A 15296-nucleotide genomic window follows, 5' to 3' on the forward strand; every position below is an offset into this window, starting at 1 on the left:
CATTACTGACAATCCCTGAAGTTATATACACAGTAGGTCATCTATAGTGCAAGTCATGTATACAGCGAGTGAATGGGCAATATCTGCAGTGGGTTATAATGTTATTGATATAAAGGGTTCTCCATATATAATGCCCTATTGCAGAACGGTGAGTGGAATTCCTGTATCGGGACCCTAAGGTGGTAAGTATTAAAGGGAACCCGTCACCATGAAAATGCTACCTAAGCTTCCTATTACACGGGCCGATCAGCGCTCGTTTACCGGTCCAACAATCGTTAGCGAGGGCTGCAGGGACATCGTTACCGATGTCCTTGCAGTCCTTGTTCCATACATTACCTGTCCAGGCGCAGGTCTTCTCCTTCTCCTGGTCCCGCGTGGCAGCATCAGCTTTGGAGCAGCCTGTCTGAACTGACAGAACGCTCAGCCAATCACTGGCCGCGGCGGTCCTGGACAGTGATCGGCTGAGCGGTCTGCTCAGACAGGCCGCTCCAAAGCTGATGCTGCCATGCGGGACCGAGAGAAGGAGAAGACCTGCGCCTGGACAGGTAATGTATGATGTTTGTGAAATCGTCGGTCGCCCGCTGCGCCCGCTATTCCACGTAGCGATACGCGGGTGGTGCCCGATAATTTTAGATTTAAACCTAAATGAACGATCAGCCGATGACATGATCATCGGCTGATCGTTCTCTCTATTCCACGAAGCGATAATCAGCCGAATCGGGCCAATTTGGCCGATTATCGCTCTATTATATAGGCCCCTAAGCTATCGGCATCCTGTTATAGAGCAGATGGAGCTGAGCGGATTGATATATAATTTTTTGGGAAAAGATTCTGTATAACTTGTAATTTAGTGATTGAAATCTCTGATGTTTCCATTCTAAGGAGTCCAGTCCATGGAGTGACTCCACCCACTGGACTCCTTACCACATGATGATTTCAATCAGCAAGTTACAAGGTATACTGAATCGTTTCCCACAAAGTTATATATCAATCCGCTCAGTTCTTCCTTGTCTATAACATGATGGTGATAGATTAGATAGCATTGACTTAGTAACAGGTTCCCTTTAAGTTATATTGGTCACCCAGTTCTGACATTCCATTATGAACCAGCAAGCGCAGGATGAACAGTGCTGGAGTGCCTTGGTTTGTTTTCCGGCTCATATTATGACAGGTTATGAGTTATGATCGGTATTTCAACTTTGCGTTTACAACATTCATATTCGGGGAGGGAACAGGCCCAGGGCTTCCTTATATAAGCGGCTCCTCTCTGATCCGGGCTATATCGCTGCAGCAAACACCAAACCCCAGTGCACGGCCGCAATGTCCGCCAAGAAAGTCTTTGTAGTGTTTGGAGCCACAGGTGAGTGTGTGTTAAAGTGAGTGTGAGTGCGGTAGTAACTGGATACGGAGACAATACTGTATCTGTTATAGCCCCTCCACCTGCAGGTGGGTGTAATCCAGTGTGCTGTACTATAACCCCCATCATATACTGCTGGATCTGTTATAAATGTAAATCGTTGTGACCTATATGATGGCTACAGGAACCAGGAATACCTGAAAATATTGAGAAAACTGAAAATTCCTATCTAAAAACTATTGGTATGTATTAAAATAACTAGTTTCACCCAAAACACCACATGTGAGTATACATACATAGATCTATCTGCGAAAATGACAGGGAGGGGGTGTTCTAAAGGAGTGCCAGTGGAATATGGATGGGTAACTGTACCCCTAGGCCCTTATTTCTTGATACCTTGCGCGTCAGGACGCCCGCCCTGATTCTGTACTTGAACCTCCTTAAAGTACCCTATTGGGGATATAGGAGATGGATGTAACCATTATGAGTAGAGGAATACAAGGGTTCTATTATACTACATTACTTTTCTTTTTGAAGATTAGTTCCGATTGTCTATAGACAATTAGACGTGAATATATCACCTACTGACAAAATAATCTATAAACATATATATATAGTAAAGGCAGTACAATCCTGATCTTGTGGTCACTCTCTGGCGTGTTTCCTTGGACGCCAATGACTGTGCTCAATTCATCAGGGAGATAGCGATAGAATATAGTAAGTTACTATGAAAGGTTCACGTATGGAGCCACAATATTCTATGTGCATGCTTATATTTTATGGTATAGGCCTAAACTGGGAAGCACAGTGTATTTATATACAGTATATCTACAACCATACTCATAGCCACATTAAAGCTATAATTGTGCAAAATTGTATGTTCTGATATATGTGGTATGTATAATATATAGTGGCCCAGATACCTCATACAGGTCACTGTATGATGCCCTGATAGCCAACAAGGTCATATGCCTATGTTTTAATCCATGATGTATAGTGTATGGTCCATACACTGCCCCAGCGGGAGCTTCATGGCGGGGGGTCCATGGCCGAGCACCAGCAAGCACAGTCCCAGTAAAGCACATCTCCACTGGCCCCTGGAGCACAGGGACATGTTCTGTGTAGTGATGGATCACACGTTCTCGGTCTGGTGTCTGGTTTGGTAATGCCAGGAGAACATCACCTGTCTGACTGCACAGTGCCGGCTGTAGAGTTTGGTGGTGGAGGAGGGATAATGCCATTCCTCAGGGTCAGCCCAGGCTCCTTATTTCTGGTGAAGAGTAATCTTAATACTTCAGCAACAATACATAAGGTTTCTCTCCCCCAAGAGGTAGTAGACAATGTATCTGGGTTGCTCCGATTTGTCGTCCCCAGACTCCTGAAAGGCAACCTCTCTAGTTATGCAGTGATTGACATTGGTAATAATCCTCCCGCCATGTCTTGTCCTCTCCGCAGGAGCTCAGGGGGGCTCAATCGTTGACGCTCTACTGGCAGATGGCACCTTCATGGTCAGGGCAGTGACCCGAGACCCCAGCAAACCGGCAGTGGTGAAGCTGAAGGAGGCCGGAGTGGAGGTCGTGCGTGCAGATCTGGATGATGAGAGAAGTCTGGAGGCCGCACTGGGCGGAGCGTATGGAGCGTTTGTGGTCACCAACTACTGGGAGCATCTGAGCAAGGAGAAAGAGGTCACTCAGGTAAGGATACAGTGTGTAGCCTGGAAGAAGTATGGCGACAGAGCCTGAACGCTAGAGGTGCCATGGCCAGAGTATCCCACACTTCTTGGGCTAAGGGGGGGGGGGGGGGGCTAATAATGTAAGATTCCCCTGAGGCACACCCTATCATGATGTCGGGCATGGTGATAGTTGGACTGAAGCCAGATGCAGTAGAAAAGATGGTGAAACTCAGTCTTTACCTGGTTTAATATGCAGACAAGCTGGCAGTACCCGGTTTCACCAATTTTGCAGTAAATGACTAGAACAGGGGAGTTCCATTATAGTAATACAATAGTTTAAAGATGGGGTCCCTTTCTTGAGCCTCTGTAGGTTTTGTTACAAAGAGTCCACAGTCTCTATTTCGCTTATGGGGTTCCCAATAGGATTCAGATCATATGTAATGCTCCCACCTTCTTTATTTACTTCGCAGGGGCTCTCAGCTCCACAATCGGCAATGGATCCTGATATCATACAGAACATTAGTGGATATGCTTCTTTTTTTACTCCAGGGTAAACTGGTTGCAGACGTGTCCAAGCGCCTGGGCCTACACATCATGGTCTTCAGCGGCTTGGATAATGTGAAGAAACTGACGGGGGGAAAGCTGGAGGTAAAATATTTTGATGGTAAAGGAGAAGTGGAAGAATACTTCAGAGAGATCGGGGTCCCCATGACCAGCGTCCGACTCCCCTTCTACTATGAGAACCTGCTGACCCTCTCCAGGCCCCAGAAGAACAAGGACGGTGACAGCTACTCTTTAGGTACAACAATGTTCTGTTTCTTATATTATAGATGCAGTGACCCAGAGGGGCAGCACAGGTGGTGTAGGAACCAACTGGTTTCTCAAAATAAAGAGGGGGGCTGCACTAGGGAGATGGTAACAAGTCATCAGGGCCAGATCCTGGTTGCCTATGTCTTGGCTGATGCCCTTGATGGTATACATACTGGAAACAAATGCTATGGCAAAACTGGTACACTGGTCCCTGTAATTGCTCCACACGACCCTGGTAGGCCGGGCTGGCCAACTAACTTGACTTGAGACTCTAGAACTCAATTCGACACTAAGGCCACATTAACATGTTCCTAGTGCAGCCCGTAATTGCGGACTCACAATTGCAGACTGAACTACGAATTTGCATCAGCAGTGCTCCGTAATTCATGGACCACTACACAGAAGATAGGGATCTGCAAATGGGGGTCCGCACTAGGACCTGTCCTTTTATCTTGGAGCACGTATTGCGCCCATGTACACACATGTATGGACGTGTGAACTGGGCCATTAGTATCTATTGGTCCTATGTTTTATCCGCAATTGCAGACAGAACTATGGACGTGTGAATAGGGCCTTAAACTCTGGTATTTATAGACATTCTTTTATAGATTTTGTGTGAATATGGTGAATCATCAGGGGGCAGCAGTGAGTCATGAACTCCTGAATCCTCATAGCCAGCAGGAGACCAGAATACCAGACACATTCTAAAGGACAGGTTTGGTGCTATTTCTTGAAGAAGGTAGCCAAGTTTTTAAAACCCCTTTAAACCTGTAGATGTGGATCCCTATTCACTGACAACAAGCAGAGAGCTTGAAAATGGAGAGGTATTGAAATGCAAAGTACATTTGAAGGTTGCAGAATTTTACATTACGCGATGATTGAGCTTTATGTACATGAATCTAGAAAATCCCTACAATTGGGCAGACCAACTGCTGAACTTGAGTCAATGTCTTTCTAGCCATCCCGGTGGGTGACGTTCCTCTTGAGACAATGTCTGTAAAGGATCTTGGCGATGTGGTTGTCAGCATCCTGAAGTCTCCATCAAAGTACATAGGAAAGGACATGCGGCTCAGCGCAGAAAGGCTGACGATATCGCAATACGCCGCCATAATGTCCAACGTCACCGGCAAGGACATCAGAGACGCAAAGGTAAGATCAGTGCTTCATTCTGATAGGTTGCTCCTTAAATTTTTGATCACATGTATCTCACCTTAATACATTTGTTTACCTGTAATCTCCTTCCTTAAATGTGTCGCTAACCCCCCCCCCTCCACATTGTCACGTGGTCTGAGTGGTATTTGCCCCTCCCAGGTCCCAGACACATGCCCATTGAAGTTTGGTGTAGGTGCACGTGTAGTGCAATGAACTACAGGGTCCAGCAAGTACCTAAACAGATGCAACTTTTACCTGTAGAAAAAATTCTTGAAGGCACAGTACATGTTATAACAGTTTCTTTCAATAAATTGCAGAATATACAGAGTGAAATCCTTTGTAGTGAACTAGGTGCATGGAAATACTTTTAGATAAATCACTGCCACATTCAGGTATACTGTTTAGAAGACTTGGAGTAGATCACTGCAGTGCACAGGTTTACTGTAGAATAATATTAGAAATATACTTTGAATAGACTTAGCTTGATTTCAGCTTGACTTTAGGAGTGACTGGCGGTGGTGACAGTGGACTGTCTTCAGGGGAGGGAGAGAGATGGGACCTACCCAGAACCTCAGGCTCTGGGGGCTTAAGAGAAGAAGTTCCTGCATCCACGGGTATAACCTTCCACCAAATGCTGTCCATTGGCACGGAGTGACATAGAACCAGGAACACAGGCTTCACTTAGTGAGTAAAGCTAGCCATCAGGGAGACCCCTAAGGAAATCAAACACATTGCAGCAGAGTTATCGGCTTTAGTTTCTCTTATTCAACTGCTGTGTTTACTCCTGTCAAGTTATCAGGATGAGAAGTGAATAGTCCCCCAGCATGGATAAGATTTCAATTTTTCCCAGCCTACAGCAGGCTACCTACATAAGACACTAGTTCAACATGGCTAGGAATGTAAAATACTTGAGATAAAGAATAGTCTCTCATATAAGGTCTCCACAAGTGTGTTCTGGCCTCCAGGCCAGGCCCTGGGAGAAGTATCTTCATAGAGCTATCTGATTGAACAGGACACCTAAGAAGACAGTAAACTCTAACTTACAACTGGCTAGGGAAATAGAGGCGGGATGAGTGTGAGGTACCCAGCTCCGGAATTGGTTCTCAGTCAGTTAAACAGACAGTGGCATAAATGGCATAATACATGAGAAAACTAAGGTTCACAGTAAACCCTTTCAGAAAACATCCTTTAGCTGTGCCAAGTAGCGCAAAAAGACAGGGATATCCAGTGGTGGGAGTGCAAACTGTTCCCTTCATCCCAGAGCATACATAACAACAGTATTAGCCGACATATGTGCCAGAAACAGCAGTGGCACACCCGCTCTAGGTCGCTGCAGGGTTTCAGGGTTTAGTACAGATGTCCAGCGGAGGAATCAAGGGAAGTAAGTATGGCTTCTCCAAGCTCCTCCCCACATGTGTTAAACTAGGCTACAGGGTGAAAAACCACTGGAATCCCCCTCTTTAGTTGTGTGATTTAATAATGTAAGACATTAATGCGTCAACAACAGTAAGAGCTGCATTCAAAATTCTGCTGCCTTCATTAGCACTCTAGATGCTCTGTGTTTGTGCAGTTTTTGGCTCTCATCTCATTGAAGAGGCCTAGTGTCTGACATGGCTGATAACAGAGAGTAATAAATTACATTATGGTGCACAGCCCATTGAGGACAGGCTATGATCCTTCCATATTAGTAGAGCATAGTCTTTAACCTGTGTGGTATACCCACAGATCACCCCCGAAGAGTATGAGAAGTTCGGCTTCCCTGGAGTAGAAGAAGTGGCCAACATGTTCCGATTCTACATAATGATGCCAGACCGGGACAAGGAGCTCACTTTAAAGCTCAACCCCAAGGCCAAAAACTTCCAGCAATGGATGGAGGAGAACAAGGAAGCATTCAAGGAGTTGTGAAGTCATTTATATTACTTCACAAGAGAAAAGACTGTGAAATATTGGGGGACATCGAGCAGATTTATCGAAACGAGAGCAAGGATAAAAGTCTTGTAACCATAGCAACCAATCAGATCCCAGCTCTTTCTTCAGAGAAAGTCTTTGTAAAGTGAAAGCTGAGACCTGATAGGTTGCTATAGGCCACGCCCCTTCGGTGACTCTGGTTCTGGTGAGGCTGCCCCAATGTCCTCTGCTCCATAACGTCATACTCTGAGTGGCCTCTGTGACATCCAGCGCCCTGTTAGATCAGCAGCATCCAGATTAATAAAAGTTCTGTAGATTTTGGATATTGTTGATATTCCTACCTTTCCTTTTTTTAAGGGCCATTACAAAACAAAAGAAGCAATACTATGGCCATCTGCTGTATGTTAATATAAAGCCTGCAGCAGCCAATCAGAGAGCAGCTTTCTTTCGCTATACTCAAAACTAACTATGTTTTCCATAGCAAGAAGTCACAGAGCAGCTACCTCTCCCTGTGCCCACAGTGAGCGTCGGGAGCGGCCTCCCCCCCCCCCCCCCCCCCGAGTTGTGATGACGTGGAAAATGCCTTTCCCGGCTGAGGGACTGGCCGCTCAGTCAGCAACTGGAGCTATGTCCGGCCAGTCCATCAGCTGGGATGTGATGTGGCCCCCAGAAGACTCCGGAGGCCAGTGGGGGTCTCAAGTCCAGTCCTGCCGCTCAACGTAGGCACGGGGAGAGGTAAGTGCGTACTTGTTATGAAATTCCCCCCTACCCCTGCTGGATTTTCAAAATGCCCGGACTTCTCCTTAAATGTCCTATGCGCCAACTTCTGTAAGCGGGGGCCTTACACAAAACCTATGCAGAGGATGCCGGATTCTCCTCACCGACGTATAGTGTACCTGTCAATGCCACTGCTGTCACTAAGCCCTACACCCCCCCCCTTGGTGCACAGCTATGTGATGTTTGTCAGTAGTACACACAGGTACTCCCTCCATTATATGTCCATCCAATCACAGCATAGTGTGGTGTCCCACCACAGGTACTGTGTAGAGCACCTGAGTAAGTCATTCTTTAAGGTTAGCAAGTGGGAGATTTAGTACTTTGTTTTCCCCACTGGGTGTCACCACTGTTGTTAGTGTCTTCTATACACAGCTGAAGTCAAGGGTTTTATACCACGTGTTTGTGTGCTGACAAGTCACAGGTGCTTGCTCTTTCTGACCTATCTCCTGTTCTCTTTCACACACTCAGCCCCTGTAGGAGGAGTTAGTTCCTGGTGGGAGGAAGTCCCCAGTAGGACAAAGCTACCAGGGAAAAGGTCTACATATCTCACTGTGCAGCACAGGACGACTGGGAAGTCTCGGCAACCTGCTACGCTCAGATAACCGACAACTGGAGCTCGTATTACCCACCTAGGATGGGTTCTACGCAACTAAGGGGCATAGGCGCTTCAGAGCCACAACTAGGCATCCATGAGTACGAGTATCACTTATCTCTTCTTTCTACCCCCTTGTTCCGGCAGAGCACATACACTACATTAGACAGGGCTTTACTGGCAACTCCTCTCCTCTTCCTTCTCTCTAGAAAGCACCAACTCTCACAAGCCCTGGTTCTACCTCACTGTCAGTCACAGTGTTTACTGAGTCAAGATCTGTACTGTTGTATTATGTGTACTGATCATCTCAAGCCTTATTCAGTAAAGTATTCTATTTTTATTCAATGCACGGGACTCAAATCTGTCAACACCTGCACCCATGCATACCACCGAACACTTGGGTTATTTTACCCCTTTTTGTAAGGGGTGGTACCAACATCCCGGGTGGGTCTGATACCACTCCAGGTTACCATGACAAGTGCCCAAGTGATCTTCAAAACTCCCGGAGGTTACCAACCATTGGGTACAGTAAACCGGCCAAAGCGGGTACCTACATAACATCTGTACAAGAACACCCAATACTCAGTAATCATAGAAGTGGCCGAGCAAGCATCACATAAGTGGCTGAGTATCACGACAGCACCTATCCCTCTCTGCTATGCCATGACATAGTGCTGATGAAAGGCCACTGAATGAATGTTAGCAATGAACAGGCTGGCACTGTGCTGTGTGGAGGGAGAAGGGGTTACTGGTGCTCTGGTTTTCCAAAGTGCTTTGTGAGTAGAAATAAAAAAATAAAAAACAAAAACAAAACAGCAGCAGCACCGCAAGGAAGGGGTTACAATAAACACATATGTGTGTGGGATGGAAGATTACACTGCAGCACTGTGGATATACAGCAGTATGAGCACAAGGGACAGTTGCCCTGAGCTTTATGGTGGTGAAATGTGAAGGGAAGTCTTGATTTACCTTTCAAGAACAGTATGGATCATTTTGATCAGGCAGGCTAGCTTATAGGCACACTGGTTTTCTTAGTATATCTCTACTGCACATAGCACATGCTAAGTCTCACCCCAACTGCCAGTGTTCTATCCTGATCTAGTTGTTACTAGAGACAGACGTAGCCTAACAACAGACAGTGGACAGCTGTTTGCAGAGGAGTACGACACCTATTGGTCAAGATGCTAGGTGTTTCATTGGGGTAAGGAGTCCTTTTTGGTCAAGGCTTCACTTGCTGGATAAGATGGTGATGTCACGACCCGACTCCCAGAGCTGTGCAGGCTGTGGCTGCTTGAGAGGATGATGGCAGGGGGACACTGAGGGACACAGGGCACTGGAGGGACACTGAGCATCCCTCTGCCATCATCCTCTCCAGCAGCCACAGCCCGCACAGCTCTGGGAGTCGGGGTGTGGCATCACCATGTTATCCAGGAAGTGACATCACCATGTTATCCAGGAAGTGACATCACCATGTTATCCAGGAAGTGACATCACCATTTTATCCAGGAAGTGACATCACCATGTTATCCAGGAAGTGAAGCCTTGATGCAGTAGTAAGTGCAGGAGAGAAAAAAAACACTTTGGGGGGCATTTATTAAGTCCGGCGTTTTTTACGCCGGACTTAAAAATGCCCCCGCAGCTCCAGCGCTACGGAGATTTATGTAGAGGTGGACTGCCTCTACATAAATCCCGTGCGCGCCGGTGCGCACCGCCGAAAACCTACGCCAGCTGAGGACTGGAGTAGGTTTTCGGCGTATATTTGGGCGGAACGGATGGTAAATCGCGCGGACTCTGAGTCCGCGCCCTCCGTTCCGCCCACTACACGCCCCCTTTCCGCCCCCCTGGCGTACTCGGCGGAAAGTGCCGATTTGCGAATATTTTATTCGCAAATCGGCCATTTGCGTATAAAAAAATACGCAAATCAGCACTTTCCGCCGAAAATCATCCGTTCGCAGGATGATACATGTGGCCCATTATGTGCATTTCCCATAATAAGTGTATATTGGTGATTTGCATAACTTTTGGGGGGCAATACAATACTTTAATAAAAATTTTTACTGGACTTCTCCTTTAAAGAGAGAATTCCTGTGTCATGCTCCACCCATCAGGAATTACTATTGCTTGCAGTGTTCCTCTAAGTGATTATGTTTGGAAAATCTCTTGACCTATGGGTGAGATTATAGACTATTGTCATGAGCCTACGTCATGTGACGAGAAAATTAATATATATATATATTTTTTATAAAGGTTTTATTTGTAAAATATACAAAAAAATCAATCCTATATTTTGGACCCTCCCATTTATAAGGCTTTGATGAACGCCTCCTTGTTCTCTTTCAAAAACTGCTTGAAACTCTTTGTGTTTGGATTGAGTTTGTGGGTGAGGGCCACATCCCGGTCCGGGACCATCAGGTAAAACTTGAACATGTTGGCCATTTCCTGTGCTCCTGGGAAGGGCAGCTTCTCGTACACCTCCGGGGGGATCTGTGAGACAAGTAAGGGGGCACAACATTATTAGAGAACATTTTACCAAGGCCTGAGGATATCTTCTTGTGACTGCTATGTCATCTGACCACTATACTACCTCACATACAGACTGCTATATAATCTGACTGCTATACTCTCTCACACACAGACTGCTATATAATCTGACTGCTATACTCCATCACACATAGACTGCTATATAATCTGACCACTATACTCCCTCACACACAGACTTCTATATAATCTGACTGCTATACTCCATCACACATAGACAGCTATATAATCTGACTGCTATACTCCCTCACACACAGACTGCTATATAATCTGACTGCTATACTCCATCACACATAGACAGCTATATAATCTGACTGCTGCTATACTCCCTCACACACAGACTGCTATATAATCTTACTGCTATACTCCCTCACACACAGACTTCTATATAATCCCGACTGCTGCTATACTCCATCACACATAGACAGCTATATAATCTGACTGCTATACTCCCTCACACACAGACTGCTATATAATCTGACTGCTATACTCCCTCATATACAGACTGCTATATAATCTGACTGCTATACTCCATCACACATAGACAGCTATATAATCTGACTGCTATACTCCCTCACACATAGACAGCTATATAATCTGACTGCTATACTCCCTTATATACAGACTGCTATATAATCTGACTGCTATACTCCATCACACATAGACTGCTATATAATCTGACTGCTATACTCCCTCATATACAGACTGCTATATAATCTGACTGCTATACTCCATCACACATAGACAGCTATATAATCTGACTGCTATACTCCATCACACATAGACAGCTATATAATCTGACTGCTATACTCCCTCACATACAGACAGCTATATAATCTGACCACGATATTCCCTTACACATAGACTTCTATATAATCTGACTGCTATACTCCCTCACACACAGACTGCTATATAATCTGACCACTATATTCCCTTATACATAGACAGCTATATAATCTGACTGCTATACTCCCTCACACATAGACTTCTATATAATCTGACTGCTATACTCCATCACACATAGACAGCTATATAATCTGACTGCTATACTCCCTCACACATAGACTTCTATATAATCTGACTGCTATACTCCCTCACACATAGACTTCTATATAATCTGACTGCTATACTCCATCACACATAGACAGCTATATAATCTGACTGCTATACTCCCTCACACATAGACTTCTATATAATCTGACTGCTATACTCCATCACACATAGACAGCTATATAATCTGACTGCTATACTCCCTCACACATAGACTTCTATATAATCTGACTGCTATACTCCATCACACATAGACAGCTATATAATCTGACTGCTATACTCCCTCATATACAGACTATTAAACTATACACCTGTAGATGATAAAGCAGGTTCTAGAAAAGGTGAGGTCTCTGCTCTGCCACCAATCTCCTCTACGCTAGGAGGAGGATGTCTTGCTTAGAAGTGTGGGGTCTGGTGAGGAGTGAGCATTGAGTGATGGCGGTGGAGGAAGAGAGTGAGGGTGAGTGTGGGGGGGGAGGGCCTACACAGAGGCTTGGGTTGCATCGGCCTTAAATCCAGCGAATAGAGTCAAGAGATTTCCAGACCTATAGAAGGGCTTTCTAAGGGCCTACGTTTTTATCTTTTGTAACTTTTTATATGCCTCAATAAAGACAACAAACCCTTTTTTTGGACGCTGTGGATCTTCTCCTTTTTACCATTATTACCGGGTGCAGCCTGCTACTACTCCACTTGCTCCTGCCTGAATGTCCACCATCACACAACAAACCACCTATGGTGAGCTGAAATTTTTTTCTTTGTTCATGAGATTATTCTTTCACCCCTTGCATGAGGAGTGATGTCCTCACCTTGGCGTCTTTGATGGTCTTGCAGGAGACCTTGGACATAATGTCAGCGTATTGCGCCACCGTCAGTTTCTCTGCGCTAAGTCCGATGAGTTTTCCTATATATTCCTTTGGATTCTTCAGGATGCTGAGAACTGCTGGACCCAGATCGGCAACAGAAATGCCATCCATGGGGACATCGCACATGGGAATAACTGGAAGGAAACATAAAGGATCACCTGTCAGTGTGCTGAGCTCTGATTGGTTGCACAGTGACAGACCCAGATATCCCATACACGTGCCGACGTCTCACCCAGCTCGTAGCTCTTCCCATCCTTCGATTTCTGTGGTTTGCTGTTCGTTAGGAAATTCTCAAAGTAGAAGGCGAGCCTGACACTGGTCATGGGGCAGGATTTCTCTTGGAAATATTCCTCCACTTTTCCTTTACCATCGAAATGTAGAACGTCCAGCTTCCCTCCCGACAACTTGTTGACGTTCTCTAGTCCGCTGTAGACCACGTGCTGAAGGCCCAGGCGTTTGCACAGGTCTACAATAACTTTTCCCTGGAATTACAAAAAATAAGTCATAGATCAGTGATCCCCAACCTGCGGCTCTTCAGCTTTTGCAAAACTACTTCCAACATGCCCAGACTGCCATGGGCCATAGACGGAAAGTCGTTAAATGATGGCTTACTGCACCCACAATAACATGTCTCAACTAGGGCATCCTGCACAAACCAGTTCACCCATCTTGGACGATATTGGACATCCATCCTCTCCCCCTCATATATCTGTGATGCCATGATCTTACCTGTTGCACCTCCTTCTCCTTACTGAAGTGATCCCAGAAGTTGGTGACCACAAATGCCCCATAGACTCCACTCAATGCGGACTCCAGACTCTTCTCATTGTCCAGATCTGCAGACACAACCTCAGCTCCGGCCTCCTTCAGCTTCAAAGCTGCTGGTTTGCTGGTGTCTCGGGTCACTGCCCTGACTGCAAAGGTGCGGTCCATTAAGAGGGAATTGGCGACTGAACCCCCCTGGGCCCCTAAAATAAATATATAAACACATGATATTGCTGTATATATAGGGTGACCAAAGAAGAACGCTTACATTAATTTGTTTCAAATAGCTAGGTATATGGCTGGAATGAGTGAATTCCACCCACCAGGTTTCCTACACTCTCTACACTTCATCACACCCCCAACGCCTGATTATATAGACCAGTTCCCCCCCCCCCCCAACCACAATTCAGTAGGACTCGAACAGGTGGGGTTTTCATTACTTGTACAGCAAGGATGCGATTTTTGTCATGCGATGTCCTCAGCTGCAACATTGCCTTAGCCAAAAATTATGTAACACCTTACCGATCCCTGGCGCCAACATTTTTTTTGTGTGTGTTTTTTTTTTGTGGTAGGGACTCTAGGGCCATAGAGTCTACAAGATGCAGTATTATAAAAGAGGGCCACTATTATAGATCAAGTCTCAACTAATACTGAACACTGACCGAGGCTGCATCTACAAGAAGCTCGTCTGTGTCTGCAAACTCTCCAACCCTGGGCCTCCCAACTTCTCCCCTCATCTTTCATAAAATATGCAATGTCTTATAGTTGGAGAAGACGAAGTGTCAGCCATGGGAGGGACCGGCTGCAGCTAGTGCATCACCACCGTGCAGGCCCGGACGCGCAGCTCGATGATCCACAACACCAAAAAAACGTCCCAGACCCCAAATATCACATGCTATAATAGCAGCATCGTCCTCTGATATTTGACACCAGGATCCAGATGTGACTGCATCCTCTGTATCCTGCATAGCTATACCCGTAGCAGAGTCAGTGGAAATCCGGCAGTCTGGACAGGAGTCTTGGAGCCCCAGCAGGTCAGCAGCCTCGGCATCCCTGAAGCGGCCGCACCGTGTGAGTCACACTCACCTGTAGCTCCGAACACTGTGATGATTTTCCTTGCAGCCATGATGTTCTGCGAAGCTCTGCAGGAAATCAGGAACTGTGTGTATGATAATAAGAGGTGCCTCTTTATATACCGCAGCCTTACCCCAGTGACTCAGCACAGTGAACAGGGCCGGTTGTGTGAGGTGCGGAGCAGAAAAAAAATGTTTGGATTAGGAACTGGGCGCACCCCTTGTAGATTTAGGAAAAGCAAAGTCACACTGAGCACTAACATTTACCTGCACATAAAATAATGACAGGGAAATTACGCAGTCTGGGGTAGAGGTCCCCTTAAATGGATGATGGTAGAAGCACTTCACCCAGCTTGCTGCCTTTTCTGTCTCAGTGTAGAAGACGGGTTGAACTGTAAGTCTCCTGGAGTGAGGCGAAGTGTGAAATACTCAGCTGAGTGATAGAGTTGTGTCAGAAATTTTGTCCCTGCTGCGGCCTGGGTTGCTGGAACTGATGTTGGGCCTGCTGGTGGGTTATGGTGTTTCAGAGGCTACTTGTCACAGTGGCCAGGAGTGGTAACACCCACCCCCATACAAACGACAACCGGACCTTGGTTAGGACTAAGGTGAGGTGTAGGTGTCAGTGATAACAGACGAAGGAAGCTGCACTCACCATTATTTTGTGTAGAACATCGTGCCCCTGGACCCTGGAGAAGCGTCATAAAGCGCGAAACAGCTGTCACCTGACATCATCATGGTC

The 15296-nt window shown here is 46.0% G+C and overlaps 2 protein-coding genes across 2 annotated transcripts; one reads left to right on the top strand and one right to left on the bottom strand.

The window, feature by feature from the left end:
* Nucleotides 1–967: 967 nt before the first annotated feature.
* On the top strand, nt 968–7264 carry LOC138800488 (nmrA-like family domain-containing protein 1). Its single transcript, XM_069982195.1, has 4 exons — nt 968–3051; nt 3579–3828; nt 4798–4988; nt 6717–7264. Exons 1-4 carry the CDS (start codon nt 2863–2865, stop codon nt 6894–6896), a joined length of 810 nt encoding a protein of 269 aa, XP_069838296.1. The 5' UTR covers nt 968–2862; the 3' UTR covers nt 6897–7264.
* A 3237-nt stretch (nt 7265–10501) lies between these two features.
* LOC138800489 (nmrA-like family domain-containing protein 1) lies at nt 10502–14682 on the bottom strand. The gene is made up of 5 exons (XM_069982196.1): nt 14571–14682; nt 13449–13687; nt 12952–13201; nt 12663–12853; nt 10502–10752 (listed from the first exon to the last, which is right to left on the bottom strand). The coding sequence occupies exons 1-5, from the start codon at nt 14608–14610 to the stop codon at nt 10570–10572; spliced, it is 903 nt and encodes a 300-aa protein (XP_069838297.1). The 5' UTR covers nt 14611–14682; the 3' UTR covers nt 10502–10569.
* Nucleotides 14683–15296: the final 614 nt, after the last annotated feature.

This window comes from Dendropsophus ebraccatus, chromosome 9 (assembly GCF_027789765.1).
Source record: "Dendropsophus ebraccatus isolate aDenEbr1 chromosome 9, aDenEbr1.pat, whole genome shotgun sequence".
Lineage (NCBI taxonomy): Eukaryota > Metazoa > Chordata > Amphibia > Anura > Hylidae > Dendropsophus > Dendropsophus ebraccatus.

Excerpts from the sequence above, each read along its gene's own strand:
- LOC138800488 (XM_069982195.1), top strand. The coding sequence starts at position 2,863 with ATGGTCAGGGCAGTGACCCGAGACCCCAGCAAACCGGCAGTGGTGAAG. Across the intron at positions 3,829-4,797 it reads CGGTGACAGCTACTCTTTAG|CCATCCCGGTGGGTGACGTT; the intron begins GTACAACAATGT and ends ATGTCTTTCTAG. Across the intron at positions 4,989-6,716 it reads AGGACATCAGAGACGCAAAG|ATCACCCCCGAAGAGTATGA; the intron begins GTAAGATCAGTG and ends GTATACCCACAG.
- LOC138800489 (XM_069982196.1), bottom strand. The coding sequence starts at position 14,610 with ATGGCTGCAAGGAAAATCATCACAGTGTTCGGAGCTACAG. Across the intron at positions 13,688-14,570 it reads CACAGTGTTCGGAGCTACAG|GGGCCCAGGGGGGTTCAGTC; the intron begins GTGAGTGTGACT and ends TATTTATTTTAG. Across the intron at positions 13,202-13,448 it reads AGGAGAAGGAGGTGCAACAG|GGAAAAGTTATTGTAGACCT; the intron begins GTAAGATCATGG and ends TTGTAATTCCAG.